The following is a 17,540-nucleotide window of genomic DNA, read 5'->3' as shown; positions in this document are numbered from 1 at the left end:
CCCCCCCCACACACACACACACACAAACCCGTTACTTGGGGAGGGGTGAAAAGGCGATTGTTCAGTATGCGGAGGCCAACGCGTTCCCAGCCTAATTAAAACCCTCCTCGCGTCGTTCGGGAACGCTTCCTCCGCCTCCTGTGAGGCCTTTGCTCTCGGCATCTACGTCTCAGCTGAAAGAATCACGCAGTCATCCCCCCTCCTCCCGGCTGGTGGAGCGGGGGGAGCCGGAAAAGCCAGCAGGGAAGGGGGGGCGTGACCCTCCCCCGACTTTAACCTTCAGCAGATTCTCACACGACAGCAGGCTTTTTGCGAACACACTGACGGACCAGCATGCGTCGATAGCCAGGGCTTGGGATGATTTAGCTGCCAGACGCGTAACGTCTCTCCAGTAGCGGAGGGGGGTCCTGTTCCACTGCTACACAACAGCCCGGAAACTGCCGCATTGCCCAAGAGCGAGAGCTTTCAGTCTGCCAACACCTTTGCAGAAAAGATCATTGACGGCTGAGATGAGATATCTGCTGCTGTCCATACTTCCCTACTGGAGCCCCAAAATGAACACCTCACCACGGAGAGTTTTCCATTTACTTATGTGGCACACATGTTTGTCCAACAAGATGTACAAGTATGACTTGGGGTCAGAACTCAGGGTTATCCAGCATGCAGATGGGATTAAGGACCTTGCTCAAGGGCCGAACAGTGATATGATTACTCTGCAGGCCATGGCATTAAAACCCACAACCTTCCGGACACGGGCACAGATTACTACCCTGCTGAGTTACTCAGCCCTTTCGGAAACTTCTGGGTGCCAAGTGACGGTTCAGGCTGAGGTACACATACTGTGTCACAATACTTTCCGGTATATGTACTGTGTCACAATACTAGATTGTCCCGTCACGCAGGAGGAAACGAAAGAGGGACAGATCAAATGCCTTCAACATAAATTCTGCGGTCAAGGTTCTATCTGCTCACCACAACAGCATCTTACCTCCACGGGGCCCTACGGTTTAGTGTAGACCAACAAAAGCGTAACCCCATTCCCTGTAATCCTTACCGTTTAACTCTGACAAATGAGTTGGGATAATGTCCAGGGCCCCTGGGAACAGGCACTGGGTCGGCTCGCCCGCCACATGCATCTAGGGGTTGGCGGGGTGCCTTTGGAGATACCCGCCATCGGCAGGTGCCATGTGGGCCCTTGTCATCTCGCCACATGAGCTCCTTTATATTGCTTCGGCTATCATAGAGGTTTCCGCGGGCTGTCCTGGACTCACTGCTGGTGAGCCATTGGCCAGAACCAGCCCTGGTCGCCACACAGTGCCTCTCTGGACCCTGTACTGTCCTCCCTTACTTTCATAATTCTACATGGATGAGTAGTAAGTGGATGAAAAGAAAGCAGATTAAGTTAGCAATGATCTACATTGTCACACAGGAGGTTTGCTGTACTCGTGAATAAAGCGACAACAAGGACTTTACTACCTAGTGAAAATAATCAAGACAAGGAAGTTGTACTGAACTACTCATCACCAGTATACTGAATAAAATGGGACGTGCACTGTGGTCAAGTGTGGAATTGAACTCTCTTGATACAGTATGTGCTCAGTATGAGTTGGGGTCTTGTTTTGTACATTTGCAGGGTGGTTTGCCGTCTCGTCTCTTCGTTTCTGTCTGTTCCGCCAAGACTCATGTCAGCTCTGTCGTTATGCTTGCACCCAGGTTTGCAGTCTTGGTTAGCCAACATCTTGCTTCTGATTTCATGCTTTTGTTTAGCCACCATCTTGGTTCATGGTTTCAGTGTTTAGTTATCCGGAGTCTAGTTTCTAATCTAATGGTTTTGGGTATCTGCCACCTTGTTTTGGTCTTGGTTAGTCAGAATTCCACAGCTGGAGTACTAAGTGGCCAGAGTCTTGTTTTAGGTCTCTTAGTGTTGCTGATTCTGTATTACAGCCTGATTTCCTGGTTCCAAAATCTGGATGTTTGTCCCTGGTTTCCCCAGTGCTCCACAGTCTTGGAGGCACCTGCTCAGTCAGCAGGCCCCAGCCCAGACAGTCACCTGCCTCCACAGTCTCAGTGAGCATCAGACAGGAAGCCTGGAACTGTAGGCCGACAGTCCATTTCAGGATGCCCTCTCTCAGTCTCCAGTAGTCATGGGAAAGAATAAATGCATTCCGAGTGTTACAAACTCAACATAAAATATAAACAACTACCTGATCGAAAAACAATAGTTTGGAACAAAATAAGTCTCCTAAACACTGGAGGTGGACTTCAGGCGAAATCCCCCACCCTGAATCCCACCCATAACCATACAAATCACAACTGTCATCACTGTCAAATCCTTTAAATTCCTAGGGACCACAATTTCTGAAGAACTGAAATGGGGGCTTAACATCACCTCCATCACAACGAGAGCCCAGCAGAGGATTTACTTTCTCAGGCAGTTCAAATTGCACCATCTCTCTCAGTCTACGGTGGTCCAGTTTTACACTGCAATCATTAAGTCCATCCTCATGTCCTCCATCACAGTCTGGTTTGGATCAGCCACTGAAAAAGACAAGGCCAGACTGCAACGCATCACCCACTCAGCAGAGCGAATAATCAGCTGTAACCTGCCCTGCCTCCAGACACTGTACATCAGCAGAACCAGGAAAAGAGCATGCAAAGTCACTGAGGACCCATCTCACCCAGTTCTTTCAAACCATACCCTCCAGGAAAAGACTCAGGACAATCAGAAACAAGACCACAAGACACACTAAGTGGTTCTTCCCTGAATGGACGTTCAATTAGCCGCCACCTGCAGTGAACTTTTGACCAGCGTAACCAGTGAACCACTGATAAACTAAAATTATAAAATTATATTCTGCACTCTTGCACGTTATACACATAATGCAAACACTCTGTATACATATCGCACTCTTGCACGTGTAGTGTTGACTTGGCAGCTACTTAATAACCGTACAATATAAGAACCCTTTAAATTATTATATTGTTGTATATAGTGTACTGTATATAGTTTATATCATGTAGTTTATATTTATACTTAAATGATTACTATGTATATACATATAAACATATAAAATTACATATATAATTATATTATCATCATTACTACTATTATGATAATTAATTATCATATAATTATTATATTACCCAAATACTAATGTAGTGTTTTTTTTTACTTTTCTGTATATGCCTTGCTAAACGTTGAATGTTCTTTGACTTGTGTTTGTCTTGTAACAGTACCACCAAGCAGGACCGTAATGCAGACAGTTCTCAGCCTGGGACCTTCATGCCTATGACCAGCCCACTTTTTTCCAGGATGGTGAAAACTGGATAAATAAAGCAATGCTTCAATTCTTATTATTCACTGGTTTTTATATGCTTTTTTCAAATATGAACGAAACACAAGTCAAATGAATGAATAAAATAATATCAAAATTAATCTTGCAGTTCTTCAGTACCATGAGGCATGTTGCACTACTATGCAGATTTTTACCTGAAAATGGCTTAAACAACAATAACATAATATCAATAACAGTAACAGCTGCCTGAGTTGTGTACTGGTCTCTGTAACTTTGTTTATTACCGTCTCATTATCTACCAACATAAGGATTTCCTTCTCTGTGCACATTAGCACAAAGGCCTCCAAGTCCTCCTGAGTCAGTGAGCTTCGTAACCTTTTCTTAACAAATTTAAGGGTAGAGAAGCTTTTCTCACAGGCAACCTGAGTGATTGAAAGTGTCAAAATGTCTTTTCATATACAACACAATACATTTATGCCTGAAATATGCTGTACAAAAACATATATAGTAGTCTGTTAATTTCAGTAATACACATCTTTGTAGTTTACCTTTGAATGTAAAATGTAAATCTCATCAACGTCTGAATATCTGGGTTTCATATGGAATGCATCTATCACTTGTGTGTATATATGAGTATATTAAGTAACTTTAATTCATATATAATGCCTGACCCCTCAGCCGTCCTGGCGTCCTCACTGCTAATCAGTAGTCGCTCATTCTTGGCAGAACACCGACTGACAGGGCACTACTGGTCAGAAACTACAAAATGGTTAAATGGTCGTTTTACTGGATATTCAGATCGTACTTTAGTTTTTTATATACAGTGATCCCCCGCTATATCGCGGTTCAGGTATCGCACCTCCACTATACTGCGGATTTTTCATCTATGGCTTTTAAAGCGTGTGGGATGGGTATTTTAAGGCTTAAACTATAAAAAAAAAAATTATTTATATGGTCTTTCCATATCTCGGATTTTCACCTATCGCTGATGGGTCTGGAACGTAAGTTCCGCGATAGGCGGGGGAATCACTGTACATTTTTTTTTCTTAAAATTACATTTGCGCACACATTGATTCGTCATGATAAGCTACAGAAATACGCTAATATTTGAACTGGTTCCAACGCTCTTTTTTTTTCTTAGCCTGGCCTTTTCAGCCACCCTGGTCTCTTCTTTTCCATACTGTTACACTAACTGCAATTTTACCAAGTTAAACAATTTGTGGGATCAAAGTCGGACTCTTGGGCGTAACCAACTTGAGCGATTGGGAAGGGGAGACCTCCCTCAGGTGGTAGCACCCATGTCATCTATCGTTATAGAAAGGCCGCGATGTCAGCTGGTAAATGTGGATCTTACGTGCTACTGTTTCAGATTCACCAAAGCCAGGACTGTCAAATTGGATTATTTTATTTCCGACAGGCCCAAAAGTCAAGCGGTCCACCGGGAAATCTCCCGAATCTGCCGATTAGTCACTCTGGGCCTGCCACCAAGGCAAATTTCTTGTATGGAAACATACTTGGATAATAAAAAAGGATTCTGATTCTGATTAATAAAAAAAAATGTGCAACTCCACCAAAAAGCAAACCCTATGATCACTGCCCTGTGCTGTTTTTCCAGGAAGTAAAAGCAGGAGTGTCCAGCCACGAAAACCCAAAAAGGTCTACCATGGGCAGTGAAGGTGTTTGCAAGGAAAGGCCATCCTCCGGGGGAAGATCAATGAATAAATACATCTGCGTACTGATGGAATGGGCAGAAAATGCCGCATTCTCATCTCCCATTGATGCAGGCCAGAGAGGCTAGCCTCAACAGACTAGCAAACACACCCGCCAGTAAAAGAGACCCATACACCTTAATTAGGATCTCCTGCACATCGCCAATTGACCCCAATGTCCATAGTCACAGAACAGAATAGGCAGAGATGTGGTACCCTTGAACTCGGCTACCCGTCTGCCCAGCCACGAACTTCCAGAAAGTCAGCAGTAGAGAGGATACAAGAAGAACAACGTAAGGCGCATGTAGAGCATGCGTTGCACTCGGAGGTGACTGCTGAACAGCAGTGCTAACATGCTCTGGCTCTCTGTCGTGTCCCCGGGCTGAGCGGCAGAAAGCTGGAAAAATAAAGGGATGGTTCTGCATCATGCTTATTTGCCAGGGCTTCCCAAGGAGCACTTTTAGCAGGACGAGGGGATAGTATTAAGGCATCTCTGTGGGATGAGGGGAGCGGGCATTTACCTGATGTGCAGCCATTTCGAATTACAGAATAATCTATTGCAGTGGAAACCCGCTTATAGTGCTCATATAGTGATCAACCACTTACAGTATATGGATCAAGAAGCTAGGGACAGAATCGCTTATAATAATTCGCTTTTAGTTATCAAGAAGTCCGTCTTGAGTGTTGAGCATGACAACATACGGAAAAAAATAAAACCGCGCTAATTCATTATTTTTTTTTGTTTACTTTGATAAGCCTACTTCACCTTGCAGTAACCAGTCTGCTTCTGGCTAGCTACCTGAGGCTACTGCTGCGTGCACAGAAAACATGATGAGAAAAAGAAAGTCATTTTCTCTCAATGACAAATGCAGGCCCATCGAAGTTTATGATAAACCGCCAAAAACCAGCCACCGAGATGCATCGGTGAAACCACAATAAGCTATATTTTGTGTACAATATTGTACTGTATTGAAGCGCCGAACACACCGAGGAATCGCGGCGGCGGCGAATGAAACCGACGAGAGGCGGAATGACACGTTGTTCTTTATGTGACTCCTTACACACCAAGCAACAATAACACAAAAGCCATGAATAAGACAGAAACACGGGGAAGTTACACTAAGGATGGTAAGGTACACACACGGCGGGTAATTATACAATGGCTAAGACACGCGAGGATCAGGCAAGAAGCGAGTACGACCACAGTTAAAGGCACAGGCGACAACCGGATACATAGTACAAGAAGTATCTACACTAAAAAAATACAAACAGGCTATATACTGTACAAGACATACACGGGGCTATACACGCTCTCGCGAGGCATGCCGGGACATGCAGATGTCGCTGGCACCACAGTATTATATCGTATCTGAATTAAACATAGTTCACTAATTTAATTTACACAGTACTGTAATTTGAAACAGTTGTGCCGTATTTTGAGAGTCAATAAAATTCTGTAAATAGTGTAAATTCTGTAAATGTCCGTTTTATTACCTTATATTCATGTAATATACAAATGTGAATTAGGTAATCTGCCTAGGACATAAAGAAAAAGGGGAAGAAATCTAATATAATAATCGTCTGCTTATAGTGATCAATTTCACCCAGACTTGATCATTAGAAGTGGATTCCACTGTTCTCTTATTAGTATTGCAGCCAGTATTGAATCCACACCCAGCTAAACTTTGTTCAATTGACTTTAATAGAGGTCTAGCCCCACCCCTTTTTCTCTCACTGGCCAAGCCCTCTTAAATGGTGACCACTGTGACAGTGATTGGGCCCCACCATTGACCCCCCCAAACAAACCACAGCTTATTTGCTCTGACAAACACATTGACCCCCACCATTTTTCCTCACTGACTTAGGGCCCAAAAATAAATCCATAATTCTTACAGTAGGGGAAAGGCATCAATATGATGTATATTTTTTATTATTTTAAAATGGGACAATCTATAATGGTATAGAAAATTATAATGCATTATGTACAGAGATCAATCTGGTATGATGCCAAACCAGCAAAATGATAAACAAAGAGCTTTTTATCATTCAAGGTCACTGCAGAGACACTTGGGGGGGGGAGGGGGGGCTGTCTTTAACAATGCTGTCTGCCATTCGAGTGCCTCTAATAAACCCCTTCGTGTGTCAGTGGTCAGGAAGAAGGGTTATTATATCTGTCTAAGTCTGAAGACCTTTGCACTTTTATTAAAGGGTATTTTATGCTACTTGAATGCAATAATCATTGAATTCATTAAATGCAATAACCTTTGCCTGCCAGACATTCTCTGATGACTACACTAGCTATTATTGCTGCCTGATAATTTCAGTCCATTCAGGTTTAGCAAAAGAACAAGCACTGTCAGAATTTATGTCATTTCTGAGAAGTCATTTAAGGCCATAGTTTGCCCAAACACAGTATTTAACCCCTGCTTTTATATTATGTGTTGCACTTGATTTATCACTAACCATGACAACCAAGAATTGCTGTTACGTTGCTTGGTTTGATATTGGTTTCACGTTTCCTGTTGTAGTAACTTACTGTTTTCGATTACACACTTTCTGTCACAGAGTAAGCAAGATGCAGGTGCTCAGGTAGTGTATAGACTATGTGCACAAATGTGCAATATGCTCACTTCCAGTTGTGAAGTAGACATGTGTACACTTCTTTTTGTGAAATGTACATTATATCCTGTTATGGAGTACACATTGTGTGCACTTATTATGTGCGGTACAACCACAATAATAAGATCATACACTCTATATTTCATGTTGCAGCACGCATTTTCTTTTATAGAGTGTACGTTATGCTTCTTATTGCAGAACAGTGTTTCTCACCCAAGTCCTCAGTACCCGTTTTTGCTTCTACCGGGAGCTGGGAGGGAGCAAAAACATGGACCGTCTGGGGTTCCCTGAGGACCGAGTTGAGAAACACTGTTGTAGAGTAAGTGCTCTGTATATAACCTAATGTATATATTCCTCATATTTACTATCCTCTGGGTTACAGAGCAGAAAACCCAGTTAAGATCTAGAGCTCTAAATCTAAATCCTTTTAGTATAAGTTTTCCAGCTGTACAACTTGAACTTATATATTTTAGCTGGATGTTCAATGAAGCAATTTATGCCAAGTACTGGCTCAGAGGCACCCCCGCAGGCCGGATTCCGGAACTACATGTTCAAGCTTGACCACCAGATGCTTTTGTACCCAACGGCCAATTTTACATTTTCATCTGAGGTCTGTGCCTGGTGGGCAGGGTGTCACCCCCACCCACAGAAATATACAGTGCAGCAAAAATTATTTATACACTGTGAAAAAATGGTTAAAAATGGAAATTAAATTAAGGATATTGATGAGCAAACTGTAAAAACTGTCTAAAATGTTACAATTATGTGTGCTATGTAAAGAAACAAGAACAACTATTATTCAAAACTTATTCTGGAATTGTTTTCAAGTGATTTATTGCATTCAAACAATTATTTGTATACCTGGCCATTCATAGAGTTGGATGAATATGTTACATATTCCCAGTCATAATAGAGATCATTTAACACAACCCAGAACAGCAGGGGCTCCAGATAGGCAGGTGATTGGCTGCCTTTAGTTTCTACAAGTAGCCCTGGTGGTCATTCTCCACACAAGCATTTATAGGGTTAGTTCAGTTTCCCAACATGGATAAAACTGCTGAAATACCCAATGCATTGAGGAAAAAAGTCATAAAATTTCACAATCAATATCCTCAATTTCATTTCCATTTTTGACCATTTTTTCACAATAAACAAATCATTTCTGGCTTCATTGTAAATGGCAATGAAGATACAGGATGCTGCAGACTATATCTGGAGATTATACCCCATTTTTGCAAGCTCAGATCTCCATGTCTCGTGAGGCACTTTGCTGACACTCAGTTCATACCGACAATACCACACGCTCTGGCACTGACCTCACCGCACGCCATCAGGATAAGGTCAAGACAGTCCCAGGGTTGGGGGCTCTGCCCTACCTCACACACAAAGGTCACCTTTCAAAGGCACGGTGGTGGGAGGTGGGGGGTGGGATAAAGGATGCAGCCTGTGACCGGACCCTTTATCTCTCGTATTCCTGTGCAGGCCAGGCGGGTCACGTCCCCTCGCGGGTCACGTCCCCTCGCTCACGCATCCGGTCACGCTGCCGCCTGCCCTCCTGACGGGAAGCGTACCGTCTATGGCACTCCTGCCGTCTCAACGCCACACTTGGTCATGTAGTTTCCTCCCATAACAGTAAACATCTAACACATTATTTCATACCAGTAATGAAAGTATTCTTTCATGTATCAATGCACAACATTAAGAAAAAAATCTGTTAAACATGAAAAAATCACAGTCAAACAAGGATGAAAGGATTAGTGCTGCTTTGTATTTGCCCGACACAACTTCTCTAAAGGAAAACCAAGACTATCAGGAGGTTTCCCCTAATCACTCTCGATCAGGCTGTCCATGCCCCTCTATCAGCCCTTCAATGCACATCTACACGTGTAAGCCCTTACTGTCCGCATGAAAGGAGCCTCTTCATTCATATTCACCCTTCAGACCGTGCACAGCCCCCTCCCCCCGAAAGCCACCCCGGAGCCCGGAGCCTACCCTAGGATGCACAGAGGAGAGGCAGGGCAACATTCTGAAAGGGTCATTATTATTATTGTTATTATTAATAATAATAATAATAATAATAATAATGATTATGTTGGTGGTGATGATGATGATGGTGGTGGGGGTGATGATGATGGTGATGATGGTGGTGATGATGATGATGGTGATGATGGTGGTGGCAGTGTGTTTATAACCTGGTGCTCCCACTGGTGAGCCCCTCGTAATGTCATACAAACCGTTGGTGCATCTTTCCCAAAAGCCCAGTCTATTATCAACAAGATGCTTTCCCATGCACAAAATGTAATAGGGCTGGATCCTCTGCACAGAGGGACATAACACCTAAAGATCTTCATCCCCTTCTTCCGCTGACAGGCCTTCTCTCTCCCCAGGGTGACCCAGAGACACACCCAGGTACACTGACACGCACACACACACCCCAAAGTGGCAGCATTACATAAAGCCTGCACACATGCTGATGTGTGAATGTCAACGTATCTCTTAAGCTTACCAATATTCCCAGAGACATGCTGTCAGTAGCTATGATTCTCAACATCTGCAGGCAATATGGCGATACCTCACCGGCCCCAAGCTCTTGTAACATACCACCTCTCACACTTCAGTTACAATTTATACATTCATCCAAAACATACTGACCTCATTCACTACAGATAGGAGACAATTTAAACCACTTAGTTTAATAATGAGTTTGTAATTGCCAGGATTAAAAACAAAAACATAAATCTCTTCAGGATAATGTTCTTAAACATTGCACAATATCAGATTAACATATTGACCTTGCCTATATTTTATACCCAGCTGGCTAATTTGGCACACACAGCTTTAGTTTTATGTTTCATAATGAAAAATCACTTTCTTCACACATATTGCAGAGTAATTTGTTATTGTGCAGAATGAATGTCACAGAGACCAATATTCATTTTGATGTTTTTTTTTTCTATAATTGGTATTTATACATCCTGACCATAAACAATATGCATTAATACAAGGGAATAAAGCAGCCATTATATCCCATTGAAGATGCTCTCTTTGTGATAAATGTGACTTTCATAATTGCGACACATTATGCTATACAATCATTCCCACACATAACCATTTTTAAACTGACCACATCTTTAAGCTACCTAAACATAGGCCAACTGGAACTCAGTGATATTTTCTAACATTGTTTGCTTTTTATATGGGTCTATTGAGGATGTTGATTTTAAAGACAGATGTACTATTCAAATACAAAGCCCAAACATTTTCAAAAATCAATAATATATATATATATATATATATATATATATATATATATATATATATATATATATATATATAAGCTGTAGAAACAGACAGACACAGAGGTAAGGTAAGAGATACAGATATACACTGATGTCAAGGATTCATTAGGGACATAAAAGATTGCAGTGCTTAATACAAAACTGCCTTACTAAGTACAGAAAAGGCAATTAGCCTAATGGAAAGTCTTGATGAAAACAGATGAGCTACGCTCAAGGTACTCAATTAGGCAGACATATAATATGCGGAAGACAAATAACATATGGATGCCAACTGATAATTGGAACAGCAGTTACACCTAAGGAAGGCTGTAGGGCAATGAAGACTGACCCACATTCCAGGCTCTGACAATAGGATCAGCTCCATCTCTCGACGCATCAAACATTTTCACTCATGCTTTGTCACCAATATATTCACCATTGCTGCCAAAATATTATCATCTTTATTTTGATATTAGACAGGTATTCACGGGAACATTGATGACCTAAGTCTAAATACATTTCCATTTACCTCATAAACAATATAGCAAAATTTGATATATTTGCCTACTACCTTCAGTTATCTAGCCTAGATTTGCATTTATATTATACAAAACAGGTGACCTCAGAGGGATCCCCAATAAGCCACAAGGTACCCCAGAAAAAAAGAGCATTCATGCCAAGCTAGTTTATCATTATTACCAGAAGAGTACCACCCGCCCCCAAGAATCTTTGGTCACTTCGAATACTGCAGTTTGTCACAGATAGCTATTAAATAGCAGTCCCTACATTGCAAGGGAGTCTACTTTTACTAATTTGATTTTTTTAAATCTGCAAAATTGCATTGGGTGAAACTAGTTAAAAAAAAAAAAATATTTAAATGATAAAATTACAACAGAGGTTTCTCTTTAAAAGAAATCAAATAAATACATCTTTAATTTAATATCTGATGCTTTATTCTTATATCTGTTATCAGTTGTTTATATCAGGTAATGTATCTTCTTTAAAAGCAATAAGATACTAAGATGCACAATCTGGGACTTAAACTAGCATCAGCTTTCCTTCAACCACTAAACAAGCTAGTTTATTATTATTATTATAATTATTATTGTTGTTGTTGTTGTTGTTGTTATCATCATCAGTATTTTAATATTTAATTGATGAGTGCAGACCCAGAGATAAGTCCGTATCCAAGTCTGCATTATTCAATAATTTGGAAGAGCAGTACATCAAGCTGTCAAACATTCCAGATATCTGCCATTTATTATCCTGCATGTACAGGAGCAGCAGTTGATCCCCATAATAATCATCATCGTGGCCATAATATTATAGATGCAAGGCAGCAACTAAATGGGTCCAGCAGTTTTTTTTTCTTTTCTTTTTTTATGAGAAGGCTATAATTATATTTCTTCTGTTTTGGACGTGATGCGGACTTCAACGTTTGTCACGTGACAGGGATTGTGACATTTGCAGCTAATTTACCATGAAATCACACAGGAGCTCAGGCTTCAAATGTAACATATTTGCGATTGGAAAAAAAAGATATGTGTTATTACAAAACATTTGCATCAACATTAATTCGATTAAAGTGTTTAAAGTTACGGCTTTAATATTGTTTGACGTTGCTCTGTATGGCTAAAGTTACTGTAATGCCAAAGTAAATCAGAAATAGGGCTGTGGCTTCGCTAGAGGATAAGAGATGCATTCAGATCCGTGAGGGACGTTATATTATAGCTTAAAAATGTCCTCTGTAAATGTGGGTGTGTTACATATATAGGCCTACACTGGAAACTGCAGGACCTTTAAGCTTAACAAAAATATCTAAAAGGAATCAATACACAACATGGCACAAGTGCAAAGAAATCGATAGGCGAACACCACAAAAGTCAATTAAATTGGTTATTACAAAAGCATAATAACGGAATCTGAAAGATCCCGATCATCGGTTAATATCACAGTTAACATATGTAAAACGGACCGCATTCGCTGTCTCAAATGTCTTTAATGGGGTAAATATTGAATTAGCTCAAAGTTTAATTAGAAAATCCCGACGAGAAGTCAAACGAAGATTGATGCAGCTCCATGTGGCATGCGGGCCATGCTTTATACCTACCATTCCGAACAAAAAGCACACAAAGTGTAATTATCCGTATTGAGTGTAAATAAATACACAATTCGGCAGGTGGTGGTTCGGCTGGGGGGAGCCGGGGGTACATTATTATTCCCGTCTCATAATGCAAGAGGAAAAATCTTATCTTCCTACACTTGCGCAACGGTGCAACGCAAAGATTTTGCACGCACTAACCGAAAGTTGGAAACACCAACAGCAAATGTCCCCTAGAAGGCTGATATTCATGGCTTATAAGTTATATTAAAACGATGCGGCACATCGGGGTCGGTAATTGCGCTAACCTGGCGCCATCGCTGGAAACGCAATCCCTCCAATTAACACATCTACTTCATTAAGGCTTTATTGATCCCGGAGCCTCCAACGGATGTCGGACTTGCCATTAGGAGGACGTCAGGCGGATCGCTTGGCTGCAGAGCAATCCGCTGCCTAGCTGAACCCCATGAACAGGCGAAACATCACCCCCCCCCCCCTCCGGCAGCCTGGCTGGCTCGTTCGTAACTTTCTCCAGGTGCGGTATGGTTATTTATGCATACGACAACTTAGCTGGAGATATCTGCATACATAACAAATCGGGCAAATATATCAGGGGTGGTCGGATAAGCTTCGTTTCTGTTACACGGCCTCCGTGGCCCGGTGTCCCCAATTATTCTGCTCACTTCCCGGCACGCTGAAGAGGGAGCTGTCCATTATGCGGGGTGCTGATACACCAGTCCCACCTCTCCAAAAAAAACTGCAGGTGCACACACGTAAATTTAAGCTACGATCCTAGTTTACACGCAAAGAGCTGCACCTTGTGCAAAACTGTGTTGCAAAGGAGGTTATCCGGCAGCGAGGACAATTATTCTTTTAATTTCGATTTTTTTTATTGCTCATGGTCACATACTAGTCGTTGATTTCGAATGCACTCTTTTTTTTATATATCCGGCCTTTCTGTAAAAAGCCCCGAACATCCCCTCTAGTGGCCTAAACAAGCGAGAGAAGAAATGCGCACAAAACCAGCATTTTCTGCGATCCAAATGCAACAGCACAGTGCTTACCCTCAAAATCGCGTATCAAAAATGAATAATTAATAAGGTGCAAATAAAGACAGCATTTAATGCAAAAGTAAACTTGTATAAATATCAGCACTGTTAGTTGCCCGTAGATTAAATGGGCAAAAGCTCACGGTTTAGACTATATGGAAATTGGGTGAATTCAGTGCAAAGCGGAGGGGTTGTCATGGTATCCTAGTTCTTGGCTATCCCCAGCAAAGAATAAATAATGAATCTGTTTTTGTTCCTCTAGAACTGACTTTTCGCATTGCCCCTCGGACCACAAACACGCTTTAAAATGCACTGTGTATGTGCAGCAATATTTTACATTATATACCTCATTTGCATACATCTAGACACCAACACATGTAAAAATCACAGTTTCACAACCGGAAAATTCACTGTAGACGCTTAAGATTTGAAGACCAAGCTGGGGAGACAGTGATCCTGAACTTCAGAGACCTCTTAGAGGAAAAGCCTTTGTGAAAAAGTATGTCATGAGAATCCGTGTTCTATTTTTAAGGAACTGCTATGTAGAGTTTACAAAAAGAAAAAAGAAAAAAACCTTCTTTCAGAAAATTCTATGCCTTTGTTCTCAGGATTCGTCCACGACGAAGCAATATTTAACGCCTTTTCGATCATGAATACCTTTAAAAAGTATTTTTAAATGAATGAAACAAAAAGCATTTCTATTGATAAAAATAGTTATGAGAGAAATATATAATTTAAATTTAAATGCTGCAGTATAGTAGTAATTTCCATTGTAGACACCTTGCCACAATGCTTTTGGCAGGACATCGTCTAATCCAATGTTAGAAAATATCGCTTGGGCAAATGTTGCCAGAGTCTACATTTAAGAGGACTTTAAGAGCTGAAACGGTGTTTAGAGCACAAGACGTATCTATGTCACCACCTGCTGTCCCTTTGATCCAAAAAGAAGACCTTTAATATATATATATATATACTATAGCTAGCGCCAAAATTACTTAGAAGCCCCCTCTAGAAAAGGCATCCACTATTAATAGCCACTAGTAATTAACATGCAGAAATGTAGTGACTGGATGCACCTTTTTTTCTGGGGTTTATTTTGAATTATCTCTTGGTCAAATGGGAAGATGCGTTATTTACTTTTTTCCAGTTAAGTTCGGTGGGAAAGGGTTTTCCTCTATTGTATTGTATACTCTCCATTTCAAGAAGGGATACGCGACCATTATTTACTCATTCGAAAATGCCATGTACACGAAGCCATTTACACAACAGGTATATTCGCCCACACATATATTTATACATATTTATATGAATGTGTGCGTGTGTGTGTGTGTTTATGAATATATACATTAACTGTCTCGCTGTAGTGAAGCACAGACTATTCGGTCTCGAGGTACCATACTAAAATAGCAGAGTGATCGTAGATGTTGTGCTACTTTACATTAATAAAGGAAAACCAGAGATCCAATTTAACGCTTTGAAAGCATTAAGGCAAGTTTAAAGGCGGTAAGATGAAAAAACAATCATTGCGGTGAAACGCATGCGAATTTAAGGAGCTGAATTAAAATCTATGCACCTACAGATTGAATGCAGCACTGGCATTTACTTTATGAAGACTTACATGGACGTGATGTTCTTGAACAGGTCTTGGATGCTGTTGCTGTTATTGCCATTGCCCACGGTGTCTTGCAGAGCGAGCAAAGGGAAGAATTTCCCATTGTCGGACTTATTGCAATAGATCTCGGTAGGAGAACAAATGCAGGTCGGCGGGCAGTCCAGCATGGAGCTCAGATAGTCCTGGAAGATGCTCAAGAGAAATAATACCTTCCACCAACAGATTCGGAGTGTAAAGAACGATACATCCATGTTTCCCGAGCTAAAAGGGGGGTCTGATGTCCTGCGTTAGTAAAGAATTAGGGATGTTAGTGTCGAGTTTGGATATGTGTGTGCGTGCCTGTGCGTGTGATTATGTGAGCATTAATCAGTGTGGAGGTATGTCAGATTAATACCAATGCCGTTAATGTCCGATTTCAGAAGCCGACAAGTTGAACAATACTCCGTCACAACAGAAAGGCTTGCAAAATCAATACTCCCGCTCCGTCCTCCTCTCCCGACCTCATGGTATAGGTTTACCCCCGTCGTCTTTTGCCGTTAGTCGCCTGGCACTTGGCTGTTCACACACAGCTGTAGGACTCGCAGGAACAGCGGCGGGGGGAGGGAAAAAACGAGGGGAAAAAAAGACGCGGAAAGGAGAAGTGCGAGCTCCTGGCTTCAAGTCCCACCTACTGGGCAGAATGGAAAGTGACACACCTGCAAAACAGCAAAGAGAGCAAATCGTAGTGAGCGTCAGCAGGCACTAAAAAGGCAAAGAAAATGCGCTAAAACATATATGTACGTCCTATATGCAAACCGTCCTATAATACCGGTTATGAAATGTAATGCCTTTGAATCAGCGGCTGCACCTGCCAGCGCTCCTGTTCCCCGCAAACGACTCTTTTTAGCGATCAAAGGCGAGACGCTCCGCCGGTGGAAGTTGGAGATTTCCGGGGAGACTGGAGGCAGCGCGGGTTTGATTTTTCTCAGTATTTGCATTGACGTTTGCATTTCAGAGGGTGTGGCGTTTGGACAGTGACTAGTTTAGGCAGCTTCAAGTCGCAACGATCAACAAGGGGAGATGTACTGGATGAATTAATTTAATTTTTGAATCGTGGTTATGCATTGATTTACTTTGTCTTTTTTAACACCAATCTATGAAAGCCGGGTTGAATTTGTTGCGTGTAAGGAGAGTAAACAACGATCGTGAATGAATCAGGGACCCATTGTATTACTGCCTTTTTCAGTAATATTACCCATACATTAAGTTTTCCTTGTAGGCTTAACATCAATTTTCCATACATCATAAATGTGCGACTGTGTGCGTGTCTGCGCGCGCGCTTAGGCTATACGTTCTATTAAATTCTCTTACTGATATTGCATGACAGCGTGAACTTGTAAGCGGCTCCAAGCATCGAATCATATTAAGTGGCGAGTCATCGCTGATCTTCTGGGACAAATGGGTGGCGAATATAGACAATACTATTAAAAAAAAAATCAATGTCACCTTCATCTGGAGTGTCGCGGTAATAAACGATCTACAGGTTTTTGTGAGCGTTGAGCTGCCAGGGAGCGTCAGTGACTGGACGAGTGACAGTATCATCTATACGATATCCATTGAATTGCGCTCCTATCTGAACACTCTTAAATACTAGGTTTGTGATTAGGTCCATTTAAACAGATTTGACACTGAGCAGCATAACTGACACGAGAAGAACAAAGATTTCATTTACGTTAGGTGTGCTGAATAACTCGCAGTACACGATATGGGACGAAAAACCATAACTTAGTGAATTAATCCGATTTTAGAAGATTGTAAATCGGTGAAGATTGTTATTAGCATATCCATATTCTATTTATGACACTAAAGCTAGCTATAGTTTTTAGATTCGTTCCGG

General features: G+C 41.5%; 1 protein-coding gene across 1 annotated transcript in view; it reads right to left on the bottom strand.

Moving 5' to 3' along the window:
- Positions 1-16,724, bottom strand: part of LOC111845753 (NT-3 growth factor receptor-like) — a 165,008-nt gene extending 148,284 nt beyond the window's left edge. Inside the window, exons 1-2 of the mRNA XM_023815391.2 lie at positions 16,512-16,724; positions 15,671-16,359 (exon numbers count right to left, since the gene is read on the bottom strand). Coding sequence (XP_023671159.1) covers positions 15,671-15,915 — 245 coding nt within the window. The 5' untranslated portion in view covers positions 15,916-16,359; positions 16,512-16,724. The remainder of the gene's footprint in view (positions 1-15,670; positions 16,360-16,511) is intronic.
- Between the last annotated feature and the right edge of the window lie 816 nt (positions 16,725-17,540).

Source organism: Paramormyrops kingsleyae, chromosome 13 (genome assembly GCF_048594095.1).
Source record: "Paramormyrops kingsleyae isolate MSU_618 chromosome 13, PKINGS_0.4, whole genome shotgun sequence".
Taxonomy (NCBI): Eukaryota; Metazoa; Chordata; class Actinopteri; order Osteoglossiformes; family Mormyridae; genus Paramormyrops; species Paramormyrops kingsleyae.
The sequence above is the reverse complement of the archived record's forward strand: the minus strand, read 5'-3'. Positions and strand labels throughout refer to the sequence as shown.